The 22,821-nt window shown below is 60.6% G+C and overlaps 4 protein-coding genes across 7 annotated transcripts in view; 1 reads left to right on the plus strand and 3 right to left on the minus strand.

Annotated features, from left to right (window-relative positions):
- The window catches only part of LOC135454056 (nascent polypeptide-associated complex subunit alpha, muscle-specific form-like), an 11,243-nt gene extending 6,374 nt beyond the window's left edge, over positions 1-4,869 (minus strand). Inside the window, exons 1-8 of one of the 2 annotated variants that reach the window (XM_064725781.1) lie at positions 4,746-4,869; positions 3,777-3,896; positions 1,910-3,643; positions 1,695-1,807; positions 1,549-1,607; positions 1,031-1,188; positions 778-940; positions 518-709 (exon numbers count right to left, since the gene is read on the minus strand). In XM_064725781.1, coding sequence (XP_064581851.1) covers positions 518-709; positions 778-940; positions 1,031-1,188; positions 1,549-1,607; positions 1,695-1,807; positions 1,910-3,643; positions 3,777-3,896; positions 4,746-4,812 — 2,606 coding nt within the window. In that variant the 5' untranslated portion in view covers positions 4,813-4,869. Of the gene's footprint in view, positions 1-517; positions 710-777; positions 941-1,030; positions 1,189-1,548; positions 1,608-1,694; positions 1,808-1,909; positions 3,644-3,770; positions 3,897-4,745 lie in introns of both variants that reach the window. The other variant, XM_064725779.1, reaches the window with a different exon arrangement.
- A 1,053-nt stretch (positions 4,870-5,922) lies between these two features.
- On the minus strand, positions 5,923-7,977 carry NDUFAB1 (NADH:ubiquinone oxidoreductase subunit AB1). Its single transcript, XM_064725843.1, has 4 exons — positions 7,697-7,977; positions 7,523-7,610; positions 6,745-6,851; positions 5,923-6,092 (listed from the first exon to the last, which is right to left on the minus strand). The coding sequence occupies exons 1-3, from the start codon at positions 7,958-7,960 to the stop codon at positions 6,760-6,762; spliced, it is 444 nt and encodes a 147-aa protein (XP_064581913.1). The 5' UTR covers positions 7,961-7,977; the 3' UTR covers positions 5,923-6,092; positions 6,745-6,759.
- A 725-nt stretch (positions 7,978-8,702) lies between these two features.
- PALB2 (partner and localizer of BRCA2) lies at positions 8,703-17,127 on the minus strand. 3 transcript variants are annotated; one of them, XR_010442004.1, is made up of 15 exons: positions 17,055-17,127; positions 16,915-16,974; positions 16,713-16,830; positions 16,438-16,461; positions 14,435-16,330; positions 13,130-13,929; positions 12,810-12,893; positions 12,518-12,682; positions 12,055-12,140; positions 11,615-11,776; positions 11,350-11,466; positions 10,964-11,051; positions 9,815-9,963; positions 9,040-9,323; positions 8,703-8,971 (listed from the first exon to the last, which is right to left on the minus strand). XR_010442004.1 is itself a non-coding variant. In XM_064725616.1 (14 exons), the coding sequence occupies exons 1-14, from the start codon at positions 17,103-17,105 to the stop codon at positions 9,092-9,094; spliced, it is 4,032 nt and encodes a 1,343-aa protein (XP_064581686.1). In that variant the 5' UTR covers positions 17,106-17,127; the 3' UTR covers positions 8,703-9,091. The 3 variants fall into 3 exon arrangements, 2 of the variants coding, with proteins under 2 accessions (XP_064581686.1, XP_064581687.1); XM_064725616.1 differs by having other exon boundaries at positions 8,703-9,323; XM_064725617.1 differs by lacking the exon at positions 16,438-16,461 and having other exon boundaries at positions 8,703-9,323.
- A 29-nt stretch (positions 17,128-17,156) lies between these two features.
- Positions 17,157-21,658, plus strand: DCTN5 (dynactin subunit 5). Its single transcript, XM_064725618.1, has 7 exons — positions 17,157-17,235; positions 17,373-17,441; positions 17,896-18,014; positions 18,438-18,549; positions 19,187-19,289; positions 19,518-19,609; positions 21,374-21,658. The coding sequence occupies exons 1-7, from the start codon at positions 17,188-17,190 to the stop codon at positions 21,392-21,394; spliced, it is 564 nt and encodes a 187-aa protein (XP_064581688.1). The 5' UTR covers positions 17,157-17,187; the 3' UTR covers positions 21,395-21,658.
- Positions 21,659-22,821: the final 1,163 nt, after the last annotated feature.

Here is a 22,821-nt window from a genome sequence, read left to right on the forward strand (position 1 = left end):
GGGCAGGACACGCTGGGGCAGGCAGCCCCCGTGCCACGGGCAGCACTGAGGGGTCCCGGAGACCACGTACTTAGAGCCCATCAGCACATCTCACACATCTGTCCACAGCAGCACAGCCCACAGCCCTTCAGTGCCACTGCAGCCCCATACAGCCCACAGCCAGCCCCTCTGGCTGCACCCCACTTCCCGTGGCTGGGAGCATCCCCTCCATCATCTCCCACTGCTGTTATCCCACTCCCAACGCTGTTTTCCTTGGCAGAGCTCAGCCCCAGCCCAGTGACGCCACCATGGCTTTCCCTGCCGCCCCTCGCCCCCCACCCCAGCAGGGGCAGCAGTGCCCACCCTCCAGAGCCCCCAGACCCCAGCAGGGGCAGCAGTGCCCACCCTCCAGAGCCCCAGACCCCAGCAGGGGCAGCAGTGCCCACCCTCCAGAGCCCCCAGACCCCAGCAGGGGCAGCAGTGCCCACCCTCCGGAGCCCCAGACCCCAGCCAGCCCCCCAGGGCCCCGTGCTCCCACCTGCTGCGGGTCTGGTCGGCCCTGGCCTCCAGCAGCAGCGCCTTGAAGCGGCGCACGGCGAGGGCGGCGAGCACGGCGCCCAGGAGCACGATGCTGAGCAGGACCCCGGCCGCCGTGCCCAGCAGGCCCTGCTGCGTCACCCGGTAGTCGCAGCGCAGCCCCATGAACCAGAAATCGCTGCCCACGGGGCACCTGCAGCGAGGGGGCCGTCAGCGCCAGGGGACAGCGCCGCCAGCCGGGGCTGTCCCCAGGGCACTCACTGGCAGCGGGGCGGCTGCTCCCGGCCGTGCGAGCAGATGCCGTGGTTCTTGCAGTAGGCTCGGTGGCACAGGGAGGTGCAGGTCACGTTCCCGTCCGCCCCGGAGGCGCAGGCGAAGCCGGACGGGCAGGTGAAGAGCAGAGCGCAGGGCTCCAGCGGCCGCGCTGCGGGACGGGCGCGGCTGTGTCACCGCTCCCTGCCCGCTGTGCCCGCCCTGCCGGCAGCCCCCAGGCCCCAGAGGGCCGCGCACTCACCCAGAGCCTCGTGGCGCAGGACGGGGGCCGTGCCCAGCGCCAGCCCCGGCCGGGCACGGGCAGAGCCCAGCGCGGCCTCCAGGAGCTCGTCCAGCCCCGGCCCCGGCAGCTGCTCGGCCGCGAACAGCGCGTCGTAGCTCAGCACCACGCTGCCCTTCCTGCGGGGACACCGCGGGGACACGGCGGGGCTGGGGGTGCCGCTCCCGGGCCAGCGCTGCCCCACGGCCCGGGACAGCCCCTGTGCCCCGTGCCGGGAGCGGGGACAGCTGCGGGACCGTGCCAGCACCCACCCGATCCCCGACACCTGCGGGACCGTGCCAGCACCCACCCGATCCCCGACACCTGCGGGACCGTGCCAGCACCCACCCGATCCCCGACACCTGCGGGACCGTGCCAGCACCAACCCGATCCCCGACACCTGCGGGACCGTGCCAGCACCCACCCGATCCCCGACACCTGCGGGACTGTGCCAGCACCCACCCGATCCCCGACACCTGCGGGACCGTGCCAGCACTCACCTGATCCCGGTGACCTCCAGCCGCAGGAAGCCAGGCACGGGCGTGAAGAGGGGAGTGACCTGCACGGGGCGGCGGGAGCTGAGCGCGGTGTCCCAGGCCCGCATTCCCCAGCCCGGCCCGCATTCCCCAGCCCGGCCCGCACTCACGGTCTCGTTGAAGCTGTGCAGCAGCTCCTGGCGCTCGGGGGAGCCGGGGTCCTGCAGGGCCGGCACGAACGCCATGTCCAGCACCAGCTGGCAGGGGATGCGCAGGAGGGGCGCTGCAGGGCGACAAGGGGACCAGCAGGTCATGACCCCCCCAGGAGCCGCCTCCAGCTCCTCCTCCTGCCGCGCCCCAGCAGAGCATCCCAAACCCGACTCACCTCTCAGGAGAGGGGGCTGATCCTCCACGATGAACACCTGGGGGGCCCTGCCCACCCCAGCCGGTGTCACCTGGGGGGTGTCAGGGTCTGTCCTCCCTCTGGGGCTGCTCGATGGCCGGGCCAGCTCTGTGTCCACAGCAGCTGGGGGGGACCCAGGGCCCCCACCACGGGAATCTGGGGGCTGCTGGGGGGGCCCGGGCATCACAGTGGGCACCTGAGCTGGGGATGCCCAGGTCACCCCCTGCACATCCCTCTGCAGTACAGCAGGATGTGGCTCTGCTGTGACCGTCCCTGTGTCCCAGAGCCCTTCTGGGCTGGTGGCAGCTGTGATGGTGGCAGTGACAGCAGCGCTGGTGACACCAACAGCAGTGGTGGGTCCTGGGGAAGGTGCAGGCTGGGACAAAGCTGGCTGCTGGGGAGGCCCCGGTGCTGAGGGGGGTGCCAGGCTGCCCACTCCCACCTGGGTCCCCCCCAGGGATGGAAGGCTCTCAGCAGGACCCACCTTTGGGCTGGAGTGGGGCAGCCCTGGGGAGGGGTCCCCCAGAGGGGTGCCCACAGTGGGGCTGAACCCCAGAAGGCCCCAGCTGGTCCCTGGGGAAGGCAGTGGGGCTGACAGCAGGGTCACTGCAGACCCACTGGCTGGGGCAGACTGTGGGGACAGGGACATGTGGGGGGACCCAGGACTGGTGTGTGTCACCCCACCCTGTGCCACTGCAGGGCTGCCAGGGGCTGGGGGCACAGGGGGCTGCCCTGGGATGGCTGACGGGCTCAGGGGGATGTGACCGTGCTCAGGGGCACCCCCTCCGTCAGGTGGGCCCAAGACCCCTGTGGTCAGGTCCAGAGCTCCTCCCTGGCCAGGAGATGTCACCCCTGGGGTGCTGGCCATGGAGGTGGGGAGAGGCAGAGCTGAGCCCCTGCGTGTGGCAGGCAGCGAGGCTGGGCCCGTCCCCTCGGCTGGCCAGGCTGTGCTGGCCAAAGGGCTCGCACCAGGCCCAGGGGACAGCGCAGAGGGCTGAGGGGCAGAGCGGGGACCCTCCCGTGGGTGGGGAGCAAAGCCCTGCCCTCCTGACAGCCCTGGCATCCCCTGCAGCGTCCCTGTGGGGGCCAGCAGCCTCTGCAGCCCCCCAGCAAAGGGTGACGTCCCTGCTGTCCCTGTTCCTGAGCTGTCGGTGGCCAGCACGGTGCTGGGGAGGGTCCCTGGGCTGCTGTCACCCAGCTGGACAGTGTCATTCTGGCTCTGCACGAGGGCTGTCCCAGTGGCCCTCCATCCCAGCAGGCTGCTGCTGGAGCTCCACTGTCCCCCGGCAGAGCCTGGCACTGTCACGGAGGGTGGCGAATGCAGAAGCGTCCCCTGTGCGTTCGTGGCACCTTCTGCTGTCACATGTCCCAGAGGGTCCGGGGGGTGCGTGGTGGCAGGGTCCGTGTGTGCCTCCTCAGGGGCTGGGGTCCCTGCAGCCGGGGATGGAGGGGCTGGCTGCTCCCAGCCTGCAGAGACCGCGGGCCCCGGGGGCTCGGTGGCTGCGCCGCCCCGCGCCGCCGGCCCCGTCCCGTTCCTGCCCAGCCCGGGGCCTCCGGGGCTCTGCTGCGGGCTGGAGAGCTCGGGGGTCCCGGCGGGGGTCCCGGGAAAGGGCGGCGGTCCAGCCTCTGTCCACAGCTGCCCCCCGGCCCCTGGTGTGGGCGGCTGTCCCGCGCCAGCTCCCGGCTGCCCCGTGCCAACTCCAGGCTGCGGGCGATCTGCGGGCAGAGGCGAGGGGCGAGCACTGAGCGGCTCCGACCGCGGGACCCTGGGCCCAGCGAGCCGCAGCCCCCGCGGAGGGCACTCGGTGCCACGGAGGGTGCGGGAGGGCGGCGGTACCGGTACCTGTACCTGTCCGGCAGCGCTCCCCCGCCGCAGGGCCCAGGTGGGCGCAGGGGTCGGCGGCGCTCAGAGCGGAGCCCGTCCCGCTGCCCAGAGCCGGGCAGAGCCGTGCACAGCATTCCACGAGCACTGGGAGAGAGGGAAAGGAGCAGCGTGCATCGGTGCTGGGCATCGAGCATCCCGCACCAGCACCAGGCACCCACTCAGGAGCTACCGCCGAGGTGAGACCCCCGTCTCTTTCTGCCTCCTGTTAACCGAGGGAGGCTCTGCTGCAGGAGATGCTCCAGAACAGCCCAAACCCAGCTGGGAACCGCCTGCCCTTGTCCCAGCGAGCGGTGCCCAGCCCTGCCCCACCACCTCACTGTGCCCCTGCTGGGCTCACCCCGAGCCCGATCGGCCCCCGGCGGAGCCGCCACGTGCCAGCACCGGCACCAACGGGTGGCAGGGCTCCGGGCAGGGCTCCGGGGCCCTTGGCAGCCCCTCTCCAGTGATAATGGGCGGTTCGGCAGGAGCCACGGCGGGTGGGCACCGCCCGGTGGGGCTGGCACAGCCCGGGGGTCCCCACAAAGCCTGCGGGCCCCTCTCTGCACCGGCGCCCACCCGGGCTCCCGCAGGGGCAGCGCCGCCGCCTTCGAGGCCACGGAGTCGCCCGGGCTGGTGGCACGGCTTGGCACGGAATGGCCACACGGAAAACACACGCGGCCGCCTCCGGCGTGCCCGCCCCGCTGCCCGCTCGCCCCGGTACCCGCGGCCGGGCCCACTCCGGGCAGGTCCCAGGGACACCGGGCAGCCGCCGCCGCCCCCAGCCCCAGCCCCGGCGGGGACACGGACCCGCCCGGAGCCGGTACCGGCCCCAGCGCCGCCGCAGAGCTCCGGGCTGCGGGGATGCACCGGCCCTGCCTCCGCCGCCCCCCAGCGCAGCATCCCCGCCCCGGGACCAGCGGCCCCGGGGACCCTTCCCGGCCGTGCCCCCCTCACCTGCGGCGGCCAGGAGCCGGGGCAGCGGCGGCCGGGGCCGGGGCAGCGGCAGCCGGGGCCGCTCCATGGCGCGGCGCGGGCGGCTCTGCCAGGCGGCGGCAGGAAGCCCCCGCCCGCCCCCGCTGCGGCGGGGCGGAGGCGCCGGGAACCGCAGCCCCCGGCCCGGACCCGCCCCACGGCACCGGCACCGGAGCTCCCTCCCTCCCTCCCTCGGGCCTGGCGGACCGGGCTCGGCAGCTCGGCACGGCCCCCGGGGCTCGGCGCGGAGCCGCCGCCCGCGGGACCCGCGGGACTCGCAGCCCCTGCCCGTCCCCCTCCCACCGGTTCATCCCGGGACGCGCGCTCTGCCCCCGGCTGTCCCCGCTCCGTGAGCCGCGCCGGGACAAAGGCTCCCCCAGGACCCCGAGGTCCGCTCTGGCCGCAGGTCCCTCACCACATCCCTCAGGGTCACAACAGCCCCGGGAAGCAGCGACCACTCCCCACATCAAACACCTTGTGTCCATGCCACGGGGGCACAGCAGCCAAACCCACCGTGTGCCCCCAGCTCTGCTCAGAAAACGCCCCAGAGCTCAGCCAGGCTGTGGGGCAAGGAGAAGTTTCCCAGGGCACGGTGAAAACAACACCTGTGCCACGGAGGCAGAGGGGCACGGCTCTGCCAGGGATCCCACAGGGAGGTGGCAGCTCCGGAGAGCACCCAACCACAACACAAGCACCACGGGCAGCACTGCAGCCTCTGCTCCATTTTGCATCCTTACCTCCCCCACTGCCAGAGGATCTGTTATCCTTGACACTTCCTTGGCTCCCAGCCTGGCAGGGCTGCTGTGACATGTCAGTGTTTCTTGGCTCTGAGGAAAAACTGTGCAGTGCTCAGAAATACCCCGTTCCTGCCTCGTGAGGGTTAAAGCAAGGCTCCCGTGTTGTGATGAACTGGGTGTACAGGAACAGCAATGTCAATTTGCTGTTCAGCAGCAGGAAAATCATTCCCCCCCTTATTTTCCATCAGGAAAGCAGAAGCCTTTCACACAGAACTTGTTTTTATCAGCACTGATGAAATAAACACTTACAAGCATGCAGGGCAGAGCCAAATCTCGGGGCAGGGTTCCCCAGTGTGTCCTTCACACCCAACACCACCACCAGGACCCACCCACTGTGTGAGACAGAACAGCCACCACCAGAATGGTCTTAACTCTTTATTCCTGTTTTTTTCTTGTTTTTAAAGGACAACACATTCAGACAGCTTTAAATACAACATCCACGTGCAGCCTCCAAAGAAGGCAGCAGTGGGACAGCGTGCGCGCTCCCGTCCATCCCTGCCGGCACCAGCCCAGTCCTGGTGTGGGACAACTCCTGGAAAACAAAATCCACACGTTTAACACCTCACCAAGCATTCAAAGACACAGAAGTGGGTCAGGACACGCTGAGCACTGAACACAGGCACAGAAGGAGCCCCCAGTTCTCTCCAGAGGCCACAGCTCCCACCCTGCCCTGGACAGAGAAGGGTGGCAGCCCCCCTGCCCCAGGGAGCTGCGGGGGAAGGCTGGAGCCACACAGGAACAGCAAGAATGTGGATCAGTGCTGCAGGCTGGCCTCAGGCCACCTCATTTCCCCTGCAGCCCTCCCCGACCGCTCCTATAACCCTTTCCTGCCCATTTCCTTCCCGGCTGAGGCGGAGGAAACGGCAGCAGTGGCAGGGCTGAGGTGCCCCCACACGCCCTGCACAGGGCCCACTGACACAGGGAGATGGGGCCATGGCTGAGAGCAACCCGCCACCCACTGCTGCCCCAGGGATGGGTGCTGGATGTGCCAGGCAGGACCAGAGGAGAGGCTGAGCCCACGTCCTGTCCCCAGCTGCAGGTGCTTCAGGAAAACAGCCCCCACCTGCCCTCCCTGCTGGCACCCACAGCTGCTGCCAGCTCCCTCCCGAGCTGCTGGGCTCCCACCTGTGCCACACATCCCCCTGGTGTGCGCCCAGGCACCCTCAGAGCACCTCTGGACTCACCTCTGAGCATCTGCTTCACTCATAAACATCCTTCTTATCTGCAATGTAATCTACAATCTCCTGTGGGCGCATCAGCTTCTCTGCATCTCCGTCAGGAATTTCAAATCCTGCAAGAAAGGGCACACACTTAGCGCAAAACCAATGGAAAAGGGAGCAAGGGCGAGGAAGGGATGGCTGGGGACTCAGGGGACACGGCAAAGGCTGCTGTGAGCCAGAGCTGTCACTGCACTGCCCAAAGTGACACTGCTGCCAGACAGGGGACACGGCGGGCACAGCAGGAGCCAGAGACCCCAGACCCCGGTGTGTGGCAGGGCTCAGCATCCTCTGCTCCCCTTTCCCCCTTCCCGGCTGGTGGGACAGAATTCCTGCTTCCAGAGGGGCTGAGCTCCAGAGCAAAGGGCCATATTCCTGACTGCTGCAGGTGCTCAGCTCACTGGTGGCTCTGTGGGGTCTGTCCTGCTCCCAGGGCCTGCTCTGTGGGGTTTGCCCTGCTCTGGGAGCTGGCCCTGCTCCCGGGCCTGGCCCTGCGGTGTTTGCCCGGCTCTGTGTGGTCTGTCGTGGCCCCAGGGCTGGCCCTGTTGGTGTTTGCCCTGCTCTGTGGGGTTTGTCGTGCTCCCATGCCCGGCCCTGCGGTGTTTGTCCTGCTCGGTGTGGTCTCTCCTGCTCCCAGGCCCGGCCCTGCGGTGTTTGCCCGGCTCTGTGCGTCTCTCCCTGCCCCACACGGCACAGGCCGGCGGTGCCGCCGCTCGCACGGCCCAGCAGCCCCGGGCGCCGTTACCGAACTCGTCCTCCATGGCCATGATGATCTCCACTTGGTCCAGACTGTCCAGGCCCAGGTCCTTCATGAAGTGGGACTCGGCGGTGAGCTGGGGAGGACACGGCGGTCAGCGGGCCACGGGCACGCGTTACACCGGAGCCCGCGGCCCGGCCGCCTCCCCCCCGTCCCGCTCACCTTCTCGGGGTCGATTTTATCGTAGAGCTTAAGCACGTAGAGCACCCGGTCCTTGATGTCGGCCAAGGTCAGGGGCGGCAGCTCGGAGAAGCTGCGGCAGAGCGGCGCGGCCACACGCGGCAGCCGGAGCAGCGCGGGCGGCGCGGGGCGGCCCAGCGGGGCGGGCGCGGCGGGCGGCAGGCGGCGGAGGGAGCGGAGCGCGGCGGGGCGGGCGGGCAGCGGCAGCAGGCGGCGGGCGCAGGACGAGAGGACACGGGCCGCCATCGTCGCTGTCCCGGCGGGCGCCGCGCGGAGAGACCGGCGCCTGCAGCGCCCTCTGCCGGGCGGCGGCCGCAGCGCCCCGGGCGGCGATCCCAATATGGGCCGGGCCAGGAGCGGCGATCCCGTGACCCGGCTGCGGTCCCGTGATCCCGGTTGGACCGGGCCGATATCGCCGCTCCCGGCCCGCGAACACCTCCACTGCGGGAGACTCCAGACCCTGTCTGGACTCTGTTTCTCTGTCACTACACAGGAAAGTTCTCCCTCGTGTCCAGGTGGAACTTGCCATGCCCGTAGCCTCTTCTCCTATTGCTCAGCACCACTGAGAAGTGCTCGGTCCGTCTTCTTGGCACCCCCTTTAGATAATTACACACACTGATAAGGCCCCGCTCAGCTGTGTCTGCTCTAGAGGCTGACCAGCCCCAGCTCTCTCAGCTTTTCCTCATCAGGGGGATGATCCAGTCCCTTCATCATTTCCACAGCCACTGCTGGACTCGCTCTGGGAGCTCTGTGTCCCTGCAGTCCTGAGGAGCCCAGAGCTGGACACAGCCATCCAGCAGTGCCTCACAGGGCTGAGCAGAGGGAAGGATCCCCTCCCTGACCTGCTGCAAATGCTCTTGTTGGGGACACCATTGTCCTCCTTGGCCCCCAGCACACACTGCTGCTCAGGACAAGGTCCATGAGAGCCCCCAGGTCCTTGTTCACAGCCCCCCATAGAACAGTGACAACAGACACGGAGTGGTTCCAAAGCAGCACACGTTTATTGGCATGGTGGGCAGCCCTGCCAGGCCCCGTGAGGCAGCTCCCGGCTGCGGGGGCCGGTACCGGTACAGCTGCACGGTGCCATCACGGTGCCTGGCCCGTCAAGCGGGTCCTAGCTGCGGGGGCCAGTACTGGTACAGGTGCATGGTGCCATCATGGCACACAGCCAGCAGCCCGGCCCGTCAGGCAGGGGCCGGTACCGGTACAGGTGCACGGTGCCATCACGGCGCCTGGCCCGTCAGGCGGGTCCTGGCTGCGGGGGCCAGTACTGGTACAGCTGCATGGTGCCATCATGGCACACAGCCAGCAGCCCGGCCCATCAGGCAGGGGCCGGTACCGGTACAGCTGCACGGTGCCATCATGGCGCCTGGCCCGTCAGGCGGGTCCTGGCTGCGGGGGCCGGTACCGGTACAGGTGCACGGTGCCATCGTGGCACCCTGCCAGCAGCCCGGCCCCACCGGGGGCCCAGCGGGCCAGGGCCCAGTGCCCCGCAGGGCCCGGGGGCAGCACGGCCGTGGGGCGGCCCCGCAGCAGGTCCCACACGGCCACCGCACCCGACGTCAGCACGGCGGCTCCCGCGGTGTCCCACACGTCACCCTCCAGGTACCTGTGGGGACACGGGGGTGAGCAGGAGACAGGGGATGTGCAAAAACACCATGGCAGCGTTTGTTCAGCTAGCCCAGGGCTCAGGTAAAGATTAATAGCAGGCAGCCTACAGTCCGGACTGTTCCTCCAGTGCAACTGGACAGGGAGCAGCCCTGAGGAGCCCAGGGACACATTCCCTCAGTCCTGAGGGGACAAAGCCAGCCCTGAGGAGCCCAGGGACACTCCCCCAGTCCCTGGGAACAAAGCCAGCCCCGTGGTGACGGTGACAGAGCTGCCAGGGCGAGGGGTCAGCGCACAGCCCGCAGTGGGAAGCGGGCAGGAAGCAGCCCACGCCCCCGGCCCCCAGCCCGGCACCGGATGCACGCAGGGCCGGATGCAGCCCCTTATCACGGGGAGATGGCAGCTGGATCCCTGCCAGAGCTAGCCGCTCCTCAGGGGCTCTCCCAACGCCCCCGAAGGAGCCAGCCCAGCCCAGCCCAGCCCAGCACTCGCCTGCCGGCCGGGCCAGGGGGCAGGCAGCAGGATGTCACCGGCGCGCTCCGGCCCGTGCGCGGGTTGAAGGCCACCACGCGGAACGCTGGGCTTCCACAGGACTCGCTCTCTTTGGCATGAGGGTGGCTTAAAACAACAAACAGAAGGCCCTGACACAGAGAGGGAAAATACATCACTAAAAACAACAGCAGGAGGAAGAAAACAAAATAATTTTCCAAAAATTAACTGCTACGCTCTCTCTAATCACAGCCCCATGAACAGTGATGCATTATTTTTTACTGAGGAAAACAGAAATGGTTTACTTTCCTTATCAAATTAGATAAAAGCAAAAGCAGCTACTGGCTGATAAGGGCTGATGCAACACAGCAAAGTGACAGCTCAGTGACCCGAGGGATTTATGAATTTCTCTTCCTGTTTCAAAAAGCTAAACCTGCCATAGGATGAGGTGACACTTCAAAAAACAAAATAAGTAAATTTTCTGGGTCACATTTTAATCCCTACAAGCTTAAAATATAACAAAAATTCCATGGAAAGCAGCACAACTGAAAACAGTAGCTCCCAGAATGGCCACAAACCAGCATGAAATACCCTGGGATGGATAATGTGAGCACCCAAGGCACCATTATTGGACAAGACATTCTTGTCCCAAAAGGTTACATGCTCACTGAAAACAATCAAATCCTTGATAAACCACAAAACCCATTGGGAATCACAGCACAGGTAGAAGCAAGTGGGGAAAGATGATTAGTATGAATGTTGGTTTCACACAGCCCATTCCCTCGGGCATGTATGTCCAGAGGAACATTCACAGAGGGATTCTAATGCTGGCAGCACGCATGTGTGACATGGATGAGGCTTGCCAAGCACCAGGCCTGGGCAACAGCACTTCTGCTTCCCACTCACAGCATGCTGCAGCTTTGGAATGCACCAGGGTGCATTGCTCCCACTTTACTAGCACCCTGCAGAAAGCCAGGAGTTGAGGCAGCCAGCATAGGTTATTTATTCCTCCTGTAACCTGTTTACCCTTGAATTATTTGCAGTGTATTGAAACAGAGCTGATAGTTCAACCCTCCCTAGCAACTTCAATCCTTTATGTCCCCATCCCAGTCAGTGCAGCCCAAGCATGAACCGTGAATTTTGTGTACGTACGGAGTCAGAATATGCTCGATGGCAGATGGAAGCTGGGTAGGAATAGCCAATGTGCATCTTCCTCAGGAGCTGACCAGTTCTCAGATTCCTGCAGTTGGTGAAAATACAAATTCTGACTCATTTCTAATCATAGTTACACCCCTGTGCAGGACGGACATGGGTTTGGTTCCACATTAAGCAAATGAAACCAATAGGCAGGAAGGGTGTAGTGAGGATGACACAAAAGCAATGGAATTACAGCAATTCCCTGGCTGTCTGACTGTGGTGCCACACTGACCACTGGCCATTTCATGGTGGCTCAGCAGGCAGCCAGCACCCCTGTACAGCCCTGCAGCAGCTGAAGCTGCCCCCAGCCCCTAAACTGTGTGTGGCAGAGGAACACTCACCAAACCACAACGCTGTTCCCTGCAGTGGTGCCCACCAAGGCCTCGCTCATCCCTTCTACCTCAGCAAAGGCTGTAACCGTTTCTTCAGGGGGCATCAGAGTCTGCCTGTCCTTGCTCCTGAAAGGAGACCAGCACATAGAAGAGCAGGTAAAACAAAAAGTGTTCTGGAAGAGGAACATAACACTGCTCAACATCCAAGGTGTTTCCTTGCTTTTATCCCACCCACCACACGGACACCACCCCAAAGCAGCACCCCCAAACTCACCCCCCTGTCTCTGAGAGAAAAACCATCTCCACTTGCTGTTCCTGCATGGTCCTGCTGCTGCTCACCAGCCTCCAGTCCTTTAGCCCAGCAACTGCTTTTATATTCCCAGTTTTCACTAGGGAGTGCTTGAATGAGTCAGTCTCAGAAGAATAAAGCAAGAGCCTAAATCAAGAGACAAGCACACACCATGACAGGAGGAAGCCCCACTCAAATGTGCAGTAGCATATAGAGATCAGTCTGTGTTCAATCAGCCTGCCAGCTCTGAGGTGAATAAACAGGTCTTTACAGTTGATTCTTAGAAATCCCTTCCACATTTTCCAACTGTTAAAGCAACTGAGAAAGTGCCACATTAGTAAAAAGATAATTTCAACCACTTCTCACAAGGAGCTGAGCTGCAACTACTCAGGGTGCAAAGCACTAGTAAGAAATAAATACAAAACCTTATTTCTCCAATCTCCAGCTCTCCCAGTGCTACACACACGAGGTTACAGGTGTCGGGCAGAGGAACAATCTGGATGACAGGAATCTGGGACAACAAAACAAGAATTCAGTGCCACCCACAGTGTCCCTTTATTTTCATGTTCTAGAGTGTTTCAAGTAAAATGATGTGGAGCAGGATTGATTTTCAGACCCCTCTCAAGAAGCACACTAAAATGAACAGCTGCACTCTCTGCTGACTGGTTGCCTAATTAAACAATCCCTGCTGATATAAGACATATAAAATACATCTCAAGGAACTCTAAGGGGAAAAAGCACAAGTGAAGCGCAGCACCATTGTGTGCATGAGGTATTAAACTCCAGCCGGTAACACAACCATACAAGCTCCAAGCTCCCTGTGTCTCAGCAGCTAACACACGGGGCAAGGCAGCTGCCCTAACTCCAGCATGAGCAGTGTGTTCGTACCTCTCTGAGGTGCCAGGTGTGCAGCCTGGCCCAGCCGGCGGGGGCCCGTGGCTGCCAGAGGGACACGGCGCTCTCGCAGGCGGTGACCACGCGCAGCTCCCTGCGGCTGCCAGCCGCTGCCCACCACACGGCGCCCACGTCCACGGCGCCCGAGCACCAGGGCTCCTGCAAACACACACTGGGCTGTCCTCTGGCACACAGCACTGCCTGCTGCACCGCTGCAAACCCCGTCCCGCAGAGCTGCTGCTGCTGCTGCAGCTGCCTGGGTAACAGTGCCCTGCTGCTCTCCCACCTTTAGCTCTGACACAAACTGCAAGCTCTCTTCTCTGGGGCCATCCGGCAGCGCTGCGGTCAACGGCTCTGCTACATCTTTTATCTGCATGAACAAAGTAAAGAATGAGCATAATTCAACTTTGAAATTATATTCAGCACCTGCAAGAATGAGGCAGAATTATTGCATGCTCTCAGTCACTCTCATGCAGGTACTGCATGCCACTGCTATGATCCATGTAAAGAGAACTTTTCCCTGAAGTCAGACAGGACTCTGGAGAAAGGGGATTTGCCCACAAAACCACTGGCTTAGTACCCTTCACAAAGATTCCAGCTTGTTACCTGTTCAGGTGAAGCTCTGCAGGATTCCTGCTCTTTGTTCTCTGGCTGCTGATGCTTCTCCAAGGACACAGTCTCATCAGATTTGTTCTCAGAACCTCTTTCAGCTGCTGAAGGCAATGCTGTACCTTGCTCCTCCTGGTTTCTGGCAGCCCCTGCAGCACAGCTGTCAGGATGCAGTGGCACAGCAGGGTCTCTGTGTGCCACATCCCCCAGGACCAGGGCAGCTCCTCCTCTGGGGGAAGATGGGGTCACTGGCAAGGCAGGTACAGAAGGTGTGTCAGGGAACACCTCAGTGTGCACTGAAGGTAAAACACCTGGGGTTGCACCCACAGCAGGGAAAACAGACGAGGAAATCTCAGGCTCAGGGTGAGTGGGAGCCTCTAGGACAGTCCCCATGGGAGTAAACAGCAGTTCATGGGTGGAAAGCTCCTTCTTGGAAGTCAGGCCTTCCATGCAAGGGAGTTCAGGCAATCCAGTTTTGGAAGGCAAAATTAAATTACTTCTGAGACTTTTTTCTTCTGGCTTCATTTGCGCATCTGGTGTGTCCTCTGGAGCCACACCATCCCCAGACACAAAATCCTCCAAGTCATTCACAGGGGATGATTTCAATTTCTCCAGTTTCAGCACTCCAAATTCCTCATTTGGTAAGTGGAAGTCCCTGATGCCCAGCTGAGGGATCAGCCACTGGAGGCTGCGGAAGGAGAAGAGGGAGCCACGAGTGTCGGGGTCCACAGCAGGCAGCCCAAGGGCAGCAGGACCCTGTGAACCCATGGGACTGCTGCTTCCTCTGCTGCTGGCATCTAAACACAAGAATACAAGACAGAACATCACGTCATAAAATAACAGCAACTTGCCTTTTCAGAATCTCTCATGAAGGGTGGCTTGGATTTTAAAAAACATCAAAACACCATGTTCATCTTAACACACAGAAGTGGCACATTTCTGGAAAGACACTACACTCTGCAGTTACTCTGTACCTCTGGATAAAGCCTTCAGCTCAAAGACCACCACCAAGGCCTGACAGTTATGCCTGAGTGCTTGGTCAGTTTGGTTTATTGGTTTTCTTCCTACACTTTCTCTTTTTTCAATATTCTCAGACCCTCATAAAGAAGAGAATAATGATTAGGATGCAGACTCAGTTGGAGGAACAGACGGACATTCACCTGCTGGCAAACCAGCCGTAGTGTTCACAGCCTTCACTCCAACAGCAAGGGCAGCTCAGTAAGCTCCCAGCCCTGCTCCTCCTCTGTTCATTCCCTGCCTCGGGGAATGGGGCACTGTGGGGAGTTTATATGTGAGAAGTACCTGTTGAGCCTGTCGGGGGCGTGCGCCTGGCAGAGCAGCGCAGGGAGCGGCGCAGAGGGACGCTGACCCCGGGCAGCTGCTCGGCTCCTCGCTGCCTCTTCACACGCTGCACTGGATGTTTGTCTCCCTGACACACAGCAGCACTGCCCTCCACATCTCCCACAGGGCTGGCAAACGCGTCGCTCCCTGGGCTCAGGGAATCGCTGCTGTGGGGTGGATGTTGAACCTGCTCCAACAGAGCCTTATGGCATTTCCCTGGCACTAGGCTCCCGCCCTGAGGAGGGTCAGGACCCGCTGGCTGGGTAGCTCCAGTCACTCCTGGCCCTGCAGGCCCCAGGGCTGCAGCACCAGACAGTCTCCTCTCGTCTGAGGAAGACCTTTCAAGGCTAGCTTCACAGTTTTCCTTTTCACTCTGGTTCTCATTTGACAGCAGAGCACTGCTTTCATTGGCCATTGTGGGATCCTGACTCTCTATAAGCTCTTGTGACACTGGATGCATGGGGGCTTTGCAGGCAGACTTTCTTCTTCCCTTCTGTTTCCTCTGGGATTGTCTCTGCTCTTGCCTTGTGCTAGTGATGCTTTTCTGAGAAATGGATTCAAGAGAAGTGCTGCTGTTGCTGGATGCAGGAAGGGATTTCTGAGAACTACTTGAGTTTGCTTGATCATTTTCTGCCCCAAGAAAAGGGAAGGGTTCAACCCCTGGCTCTAAATCACCCTCAGCTCCCTCTTGCGAGGGCTGATTGGGGTTTGCATCTTTCTGCTTGCATTTACTCCGCTGGCCTTTCTTGCTCCTGCCCAGCTGGCTGAGGATGACAGCATCCAGGTCCACCTTCCTCTGGCAGTTGGACATGCGGCGAGTTGTCCGCACGTAGTACTCCACGGGGAAGAGCAGCCCTTCCACCACTGTGCAGGAGCTCAGCGTGCCCTCGGGAGCCACTGCCTTGGCAGCAGGAGAGAGCCTTGACTCCACTTCAGGGTGTTGATTCTCCAGCAGTCCTTCAGCAGTGTCCAGAGCTTTATCTGCAGGACAGGGATTCAAGGTATCAGCGTCACTTTGATGTCCTTCATGGTTTTTGCTCTCCTCGGTTATGGTGTTATTTCTGCTGTCAGGCAATATTTCATTTTCTGACATTAAATCCAGGAGCCCACGTAATTCTCCCTGATCCTCACACAAACTCTCACCCTCCGGCTGTTTTACTCTACTGGGGGATTCTTCTCTGCCATCACCTCTGGGGTCAAGTAAAACAGAATCTCCATGCTGTGAGCACGGCTCATGTCCATCAGGTGTGGCCACAGCCCTTGAGGACTCAGGCTGCCGGATGTCCCTGCTGTCCCTCAGCGCATGTGGGGACAGCTCAGGCTCTCCTGCAGTGACACTGCCACCAAACACATCCTGTACAAGTCCTGATGCTGCATCAGGAGTGAAACTATTTCTTTCTTCCTGCACAAGCACTGCCCCAGGTGCCCTCTGAGCAGGTTCCTCCGTGTGTGAGACGCTGCTGTGCCTGAACACTGGTGACTGAAGCTCCTCTGCACTGGCAATTTGATTTTTCATCATTTCACCAGTACTGATTAGATGCACATCATGCACTGATTCCCCTTCCTTTGATTCCAGAGCCTTTGTCCTTCTCCGCAGCTTCATCATGCCTCGGGAGGTTTGGGGCTTTTTCTCCACAGGGCCAGGCCTGATGGTCCCACAGCACAGGTTTTCCTGGCTGGCCTGGAAGCTTTCTGCCCGGGAGCTGTCCTGCGGGCTAACCTCATCACTGGAGAATTCTGGAACATGCTGAACTGTGACAGGTGCTGTCTTCTCCGTGCCAGCATCAGAGCAGGTTTTAGTCCATAACTGAGAGGGCCCATCTCTGTCAGCACTAGGAGATGTGTTATCTCTAGAACCTGGGGGGAAAAATGCCACACGTGTAAAGTACTCCTAAAGTCCTGTCCAAGAAAAACATCACACAGTAAAATCAGGCTCTGTTATCAGGGAAAGATGGGGATCTTACAGTCAGGATCGGAGCACTGCAGACCTGGTGAGGAGGGAAGCAGAGCAGACATTACTGCAGAGCACGGCTCAGCCCAGGGCAAGGGCCGTGTGGGGGCAGTGGATGTGGCTGCAGTGGCCGAGGGGACAGTGGAGGGAGGGTCAGCAGGGCCGGGTGCAGGACGGTCCATGGGGGCACTAAGGGGCAACAGTGGCCGCCGGGTCCCCGGGTGTTCCCACAGCCCTGTCCTGCGAGCTCCCACCGGGGGCAGGCACCCCGTTCTCCCCGGCTCCTACCTGAGGCGCTCCGTTCTCCCCGACTCTCACTTGAGGCGCCCCGTTCTCCCCGGCTCTCAGCTGTGGGGCTCCGCTCCCGCCGGCCGTGGCTCCTGGCTCGCTCGGCTCGCCGCGCCCGCTGCGGACACACAAGACGGGCGGGGCTGGGACCGGCTGGCGGTGCCCCGGTGCCCCCCGGCCCGGCCCGGCCCGCTCCGCTCACCCGCAGCCGGACGACGGTCTCGCTGTACTCCCGCCTCAGCAGCGCCAGCTTCTCCCGCAGCTGCAAGACACACCCTTCAGGATGGGCCCGGGACGGTCCCGGTCCCGGTCCCGGTCCCGCCGCCCCGGCCGGCCCCGCACCTTCTCCTTGTCGGCGCCGCTCAGGGCCGCTGCCGCCGGCGGGGCCTCCATGGCAACCGGGGCGCGGCGGAGGTGGCGCGGCGGGCGCGCGGAGGTGACGCGGCGGAAGCGGCGCGGGCCGGGCGGGGCGGCCATGGAGCTCAGCGAGATGCTCTACAACAAGTCCGAGTACATCGAGACGGTGCGGGGCCGAGGGGAGCGGGGCTCGGGGCTCGGGGGACCCCGGGGAGCGGGTGCGCGGGGCTCGGGGGGCCGCGGGGCTCTGCCAGGAGCGCCGGGGCCCGGGACACCGGCCGTGACCGCCCGTTCTCCCCGCAGGCTTCCGGCAACAAGGTGAGCCGGCAGTCCGTGCTGTGCGGCAGCCAGAACATCGTCCTCAATGGCAAGGTGAGCGCCGGGCGGCGGCTGCCGTGCCCCGGCAGTGCCCGCGGCACCCAGCGCTGCTCCCCCGCAGCATCCCTGGCCTGGTGCGAGCGGCCCGTGCTGTGTTCGTGCCCCGAGCAGCGCCGTCCTGCTCTGTGCCTGAGCTGCTGGTCCTGGTAACTGCTCACAGCCTGGTTGAGGGATGTCTTGTCCCGAGAGCTGCTGTTCGTGCCCCTTACAGCACTGTCCTGCTCTGTGCCTGAGTCTGGTCTGTAGTGCTCGCTGGCATGACCAGAAGGGCAATTGGTGGTTCCAACCTTCTGCACTTTTGCTTTGTTGTCATTTTCCTTTTGACTGAAAGAATCGTCCCTAAAGTAAGGGAATCTTGCTGGAGTGCCTGGGCCTCGGCATGAGTTTGTGTAAGAAGTGCCACCACAGGCGGCAAAGGGAGCGGGTTTAGCTGTGTGTCCTTCTGCAGACAATCGTTATGAACGACTGCATCATCCGCGGGGACCTGGCCAACGTGCGGGTGGGCCGGCACTGCGTGGTGAAGAGCCGCAGCGTCATCAGGCCGCCCTTCAAGAAGTTCAGCAAAGGGTAAGAGGCCTCTTCCTTTAGGGAGAGACCTGAAAAATCTGTCAGCTTGACTGAGTCTTGTGTTCCAAGAACTCTTCCTTTTGCAGCAATTTGCAGAAATCATCTATCAAACCTGCTTTTTCCTCAGATGCTGAGCTGTGCTTTGGGGGTTGTGTTCCAATCCCCTGTAGGATGGAAAGCGATAGATTAGAATAGCAAAGTGAAGAGCATGTTTCAGTTTCTGTGTGTTTATTCACAACATCTTTCTTCTCATTTGGGCCATCCTTTAGAGAGGAGAAACCCAGAAACTGGTCTGTCTCCCTTAGCACTGGATCCACATCTGTTAATCCATGTGGGGACAGGAGACTCTGTGGGATGGTGCTGGGTCTAGCAGTGTCAGTTTATTTGTTGGACACACACAGATACTCTGCTCTCCTGTTGCAGGGTGGCTTTCTTCCCTCTGCACATTGGTGACCATGTCTTCATAGAAGAGGACTGTGTTGTCAATGCGGCCCAGATCGGCTCCTATGTGCACATAGGCAAGAACTGTGTCATTGTGAGTGCCATTTCTGTATTTTCTGTGAACTCCTGCGTGCTGCTGAGACCGTGTGACAGCAGCCGAGAGGTGTCTGCAGCAGCTGGCTGGAGCAGGCTCAGTGTCTGTGCTGTTCTTCCTGCTCCTTGCCCTTCTGTGCAGGAAGCTGAGCTTTCAGGTTTACTTCTCTGAGGACAGCATGTTCAGCTGCTGCTGGCTGCAAAATCCATCCCAAGTGTTGTCCCTGTGGCTAATGGCATTGCCCGAGGGAGGCAGTCTGGCCACAGAGTACAAATGGAATTGTTGTATTTCTGTGTAAATAAGACCAGATAGTCAAGGCTACTGTGTGCTGAAGTAGAGAAGGCCTTGCTGGTACTGCTTGACTCAGGTTTTTGGTGCCAGTTTGAACATTGACATGTTCAAACATGCAGTTGTACCTGTGCTAGCTGAAAGCAGACAGACATTTTTCCTCAAAAAGAAAAGTTAATTTTGTTGGGAGATCATTCGGTCAGGGTAAAGATTTATTCCTGTGATCTCTTATAAAGGACATGTTTTGAGCAGTTAATCTTCTTGAAGTTTAAGTAACATATCAGTAATAATAAGAAAACCTCATGTTCATAGTGTTGTAAATATAAACTTTTCCTGTTCTCTGTTTTAGGGACGTAGATGTGTTTTGAAAGACTGCTGCAAAATCTTAGACAACACAGTACTCCCTCCTGAAACCGTAGTTCCACCTTTCACTGTCTTCTCAGGCTGCCCAGGTATGCTCCCTCTATCTTCCCTTGCACAAAACTGAAAACAACATGGATGTTCTTGTTTTAAATGGGATTTCTATAACAAAGGTGCCCATTAGCATTTAGTACCTAAAAATAAAGTTACTGGGTACTTGCTGCACTGAAAAGTAGCCCTTTTAACTTGTGAAACTCCCTGTTTTAGTGCATGTACACAGTAGTACACCATGACTGATGGCCATGCTGTTCTTCTTCCAGGACTCTTCTCGGGGGAGCTCCCAGAATGCACCCAGGAGCTCATGATTGACGTTACCAAGAGCTATTACCAGAAGTTCTTGCCACTCACTCAGGTCTAGTAGCCCACAGGAGCGTTCTGGGGGTGGGCAGAGGGACCCTGAGCCCCTGTGCCTCAGCTGGCCTGGCCAAGCAGTCCCTCGTGAAAGCTGCTGTGTCCTGTTCAAACTCTGTGTGCTCGTCCAGTGTACTCCATCCCACGTTGTCTGAGTTGTGCCTCTGAATGTTCTGGAGCTGGGAACACTGAACGCCTGCCTTGGGGCAGCAGCTGGGAGTGAGGCAGGGCTGACACCTGCCTCAGCCTGTCTGCTCACTTCTGTCCTAGTTTAGGTTTGTTAGGCGCAGTCTCCATCCCAGCAGGGCTGTTCTGGCTCTGGGCACTCTCCAGGGTTCATAGACCTTTCCTTTGGCACAATCCTTGCTGCCCATGGGCCTGCATGCTGAGGTGCACGGCCTCTTCCTTTCTCCCTGGGATTCCCTCCAGGGTACATCATCCTGCTGTTGGCTTTAGGAGTTTTGGCTGGCACTGACAGCTGTCTTTCTGTGCCTGACAGGATGTTCCTTAGCTTTTAGCTCCTGTAGCAGGCTGACCTCAGTCCTGTGCTCTCACCCCTCAGGGCTGGTGTTCTTGGGGTCAGTGCCACTTCCTGAATATCACAGACCTTAAAGAGCCAAAGGCCTTTGAAAAGAGGAGTGCCATCTCACAGAATTCAGTGCAGCAGAATGTGGGTAATTAAAAGTGAGAGAATGCTGCAAATGTTCCCATTTATTACCCAGTGTCTGCATTTGCAGAAAGCTCTTCTGTGCTTTTCTGCATTATGAAACTTAGGAGTGACACTCAGACTTCTTAGAAAGAGTGAAGATTTCATTTTGGACATGTATTAGAGCATGAATAGTTCTTGCTGAGAGCAGCTCTGAAAGTTGGAGGCATCTGGTGCTTTGTACCTGAGTTCAGACAACTGGCTGCACACCAGTCTGCCTGCTCTGGTTGTGCTCTGTTAAAGCTTAGCTTAGTCCTGCTCTAGGTTCTAACCTGCATGTTGTAGTGAAGCAGCTGGGGTTTAGGTGTGTGGTAGGTGTGTGGCTGTGGAGGAGCAGCCCTGGAGCCTCAGCTGATCTGTGGAGCAAATGCTGATACACCTTAGTAGCCAATAGCTGTGTGAGTACTAATGTGTGGAGTAGCTGCTGTACATCCCGTGTAAAACCACTGACTGGTTTGTATTTTTACTGTACATAAATTAAAGCCTCTTCAGTTGTTCAAGTGACTCGTGACTCTTCAAACCAAACTAGACTGAGGTTCCTGCTGTGCCTGGGCATGAGCCACACTCCCTTGTTCTGTGACTGTTACAGGCTATTCTGGCTGTCCTGTGCATTACAACATGTAGTACAGGGTGAAAGGAGCTGCTTGCTCTCCCTGAGGGGCCTCCTCTGTCACAGGCTTGACAGGTTTGGGGCTTCTTGTGAGATTGCCTGCAAGTCAGGAGTTCAGAGCACTGCTTTGCTCCAGGGTGTCTCTGGCAGTGTCTGGCAGGAGTGGGGTGTCTGTGCTGTGTTGCTGTGTTGTCTGTGCATTTCACTGGGATCGCTTGATCAGCAGCCACAGCAGCAGGGAGAGGAGTGGGAGAGGGGATGTGAGTTTGGGAGTGGGGTGGCAGCTGGAAAAGTCTGTGTGATGAATTTCCACAGCACCTGAGAGCAGAGCTGTAGTGCATGAAAGGATGTGACACTGCAATAACATGTTTCTTGGCCTGCTCTTCCTTCTAGCTGTCTGAGCTGACTCTTCTGCCTTAATTAAAACCTCTTTTGTTGTCTTTGTTAAGGTGGCCTCTGGCAGGGCCTAAAACCAAGCCACCACTGAAGATCCCTAACACCCAGCATTGTTAACATTCCTTACACTGGCCACTTTCTCCTCCTGCCTCTGAAGCATCCCTCTGACCTGGGCTCAGCTCTCCGCCTCTGCCAGTCTGGGAAGATGGAGTGTCAGTGTCCCAGCTCTGCCCGCAGCCTTCCGTCCAGCGTGGTGCAGGAGTGGGGAAGCATATCCTGCAGGGAGGGGAATGTCTTCTGTCAGCAATCTGTACAAACACTGAGCGCTTCTAACCCCAGGTTGCTGTGTGGCTTCATTGATCGCTGTGTGCTTTGCTCGGCGTTGCTGACCAGGAGGGGCAGGGGGTGCTGCTGCATGTGAGGAGGTTCAGGATCCCTGGGAGCACACCCTCCCTGCCTGTGCTGCTGGTGGCTCGTTGTGCCAGGGCTGTGTGGGGAGGTCTCTCAGGCACCAGGCCAGCGGGGACCATGCTGTGCCTGCTTTGTGGGGAGCAGAATCCCCTGGGATGATCCAGCTCTGCAGCAGGAATGGCACTTGAGCTTTGGCTGTGGTCACCTGTAGGGCTACTGGCCCTGTCTGTGCACCAGGCTCCAGGACACCCTGGCACAGATGGCCCATGCCTGTGGGTGAGGCTCGGCCGAGGCATCAGCTCAACCCGCTGCAAAAGCACCATGTATGCTAACCACTGACGGTGTGTGCTGACCACTGACGGTGTGTGCCGGCCACTGACATCTGTTCTTCTGTTCTCTGTTAGCCAGCGCCAAAAGAAACAGCTTCTGCCGAAGGGGAAAGGAGGCGAACAAACGGTGTTCGTTCCCTCAGCCATGGCACCGTGCGTGCCAGGGAGCAGAGAGCAGGAGCCTGCCTGAGGCACTGCTGCTGTGTGCTTGTGGGACATTTGTCACTGGTGATGGAGTTCAGGCATGGGAGCATCCCGCGGTCACCTCTCCCAGCAAGGGGACCCAGAGCCAGCACCGGGAGTGCCGAGGGCCTGGCGTGGGGGGGACAGGGGGCAGTGAGGTCTGGGACAGCCCCTCAGAAGTGCCACACCGTCACCCGAGGGGCGCAGCGTGGGGTGTCTGTGTTATAGAAACCGGCCCAAGGTCGGTTCCTGGCTACCCGCGGGAATCCCGCTGGGAACCGCTGGACATGGGAGCCGCGGGAGCGGGCAGTGCCGCCGCAGGGCCTCTCCCGAGGAAACCCACGCCGGTGCAAATCCCGGGGAATGTCCTCGGCGGAGCGCCTCGTGCCCGCGCTCGGGGTCTCGCAGGAGCGCGCGCGGCCGCAGCCAACGGCACCCTGCGCACGCGCACACCGCGCGCTCTGTGAGGGCGTGTCCGAGTGCGCCCGGCCCCGGCTCCGGCCACGCCCCCGCGGGTGCCTGTCTCCCTGGGCTCCCATGGTGCCCCGCGCGCCGCGTGGATTTTAAATCGTGCGGCC

Source organism: Zonotrichia leucophrys, chromosome 14 (genome assembly GCF_028769735.1).
Source record: "Zonotrichia leucophrys gambelii isolate GWCS_2022_RI chromosome 14, RI_Zleu_2.0, whole genome shotgun sequence".
NCBI lineage: Eukaryota > Metazoa > Chordata > Aves > Passeriformes > Passerellidae > Zonotrichia > Zonotrichia leucophrys.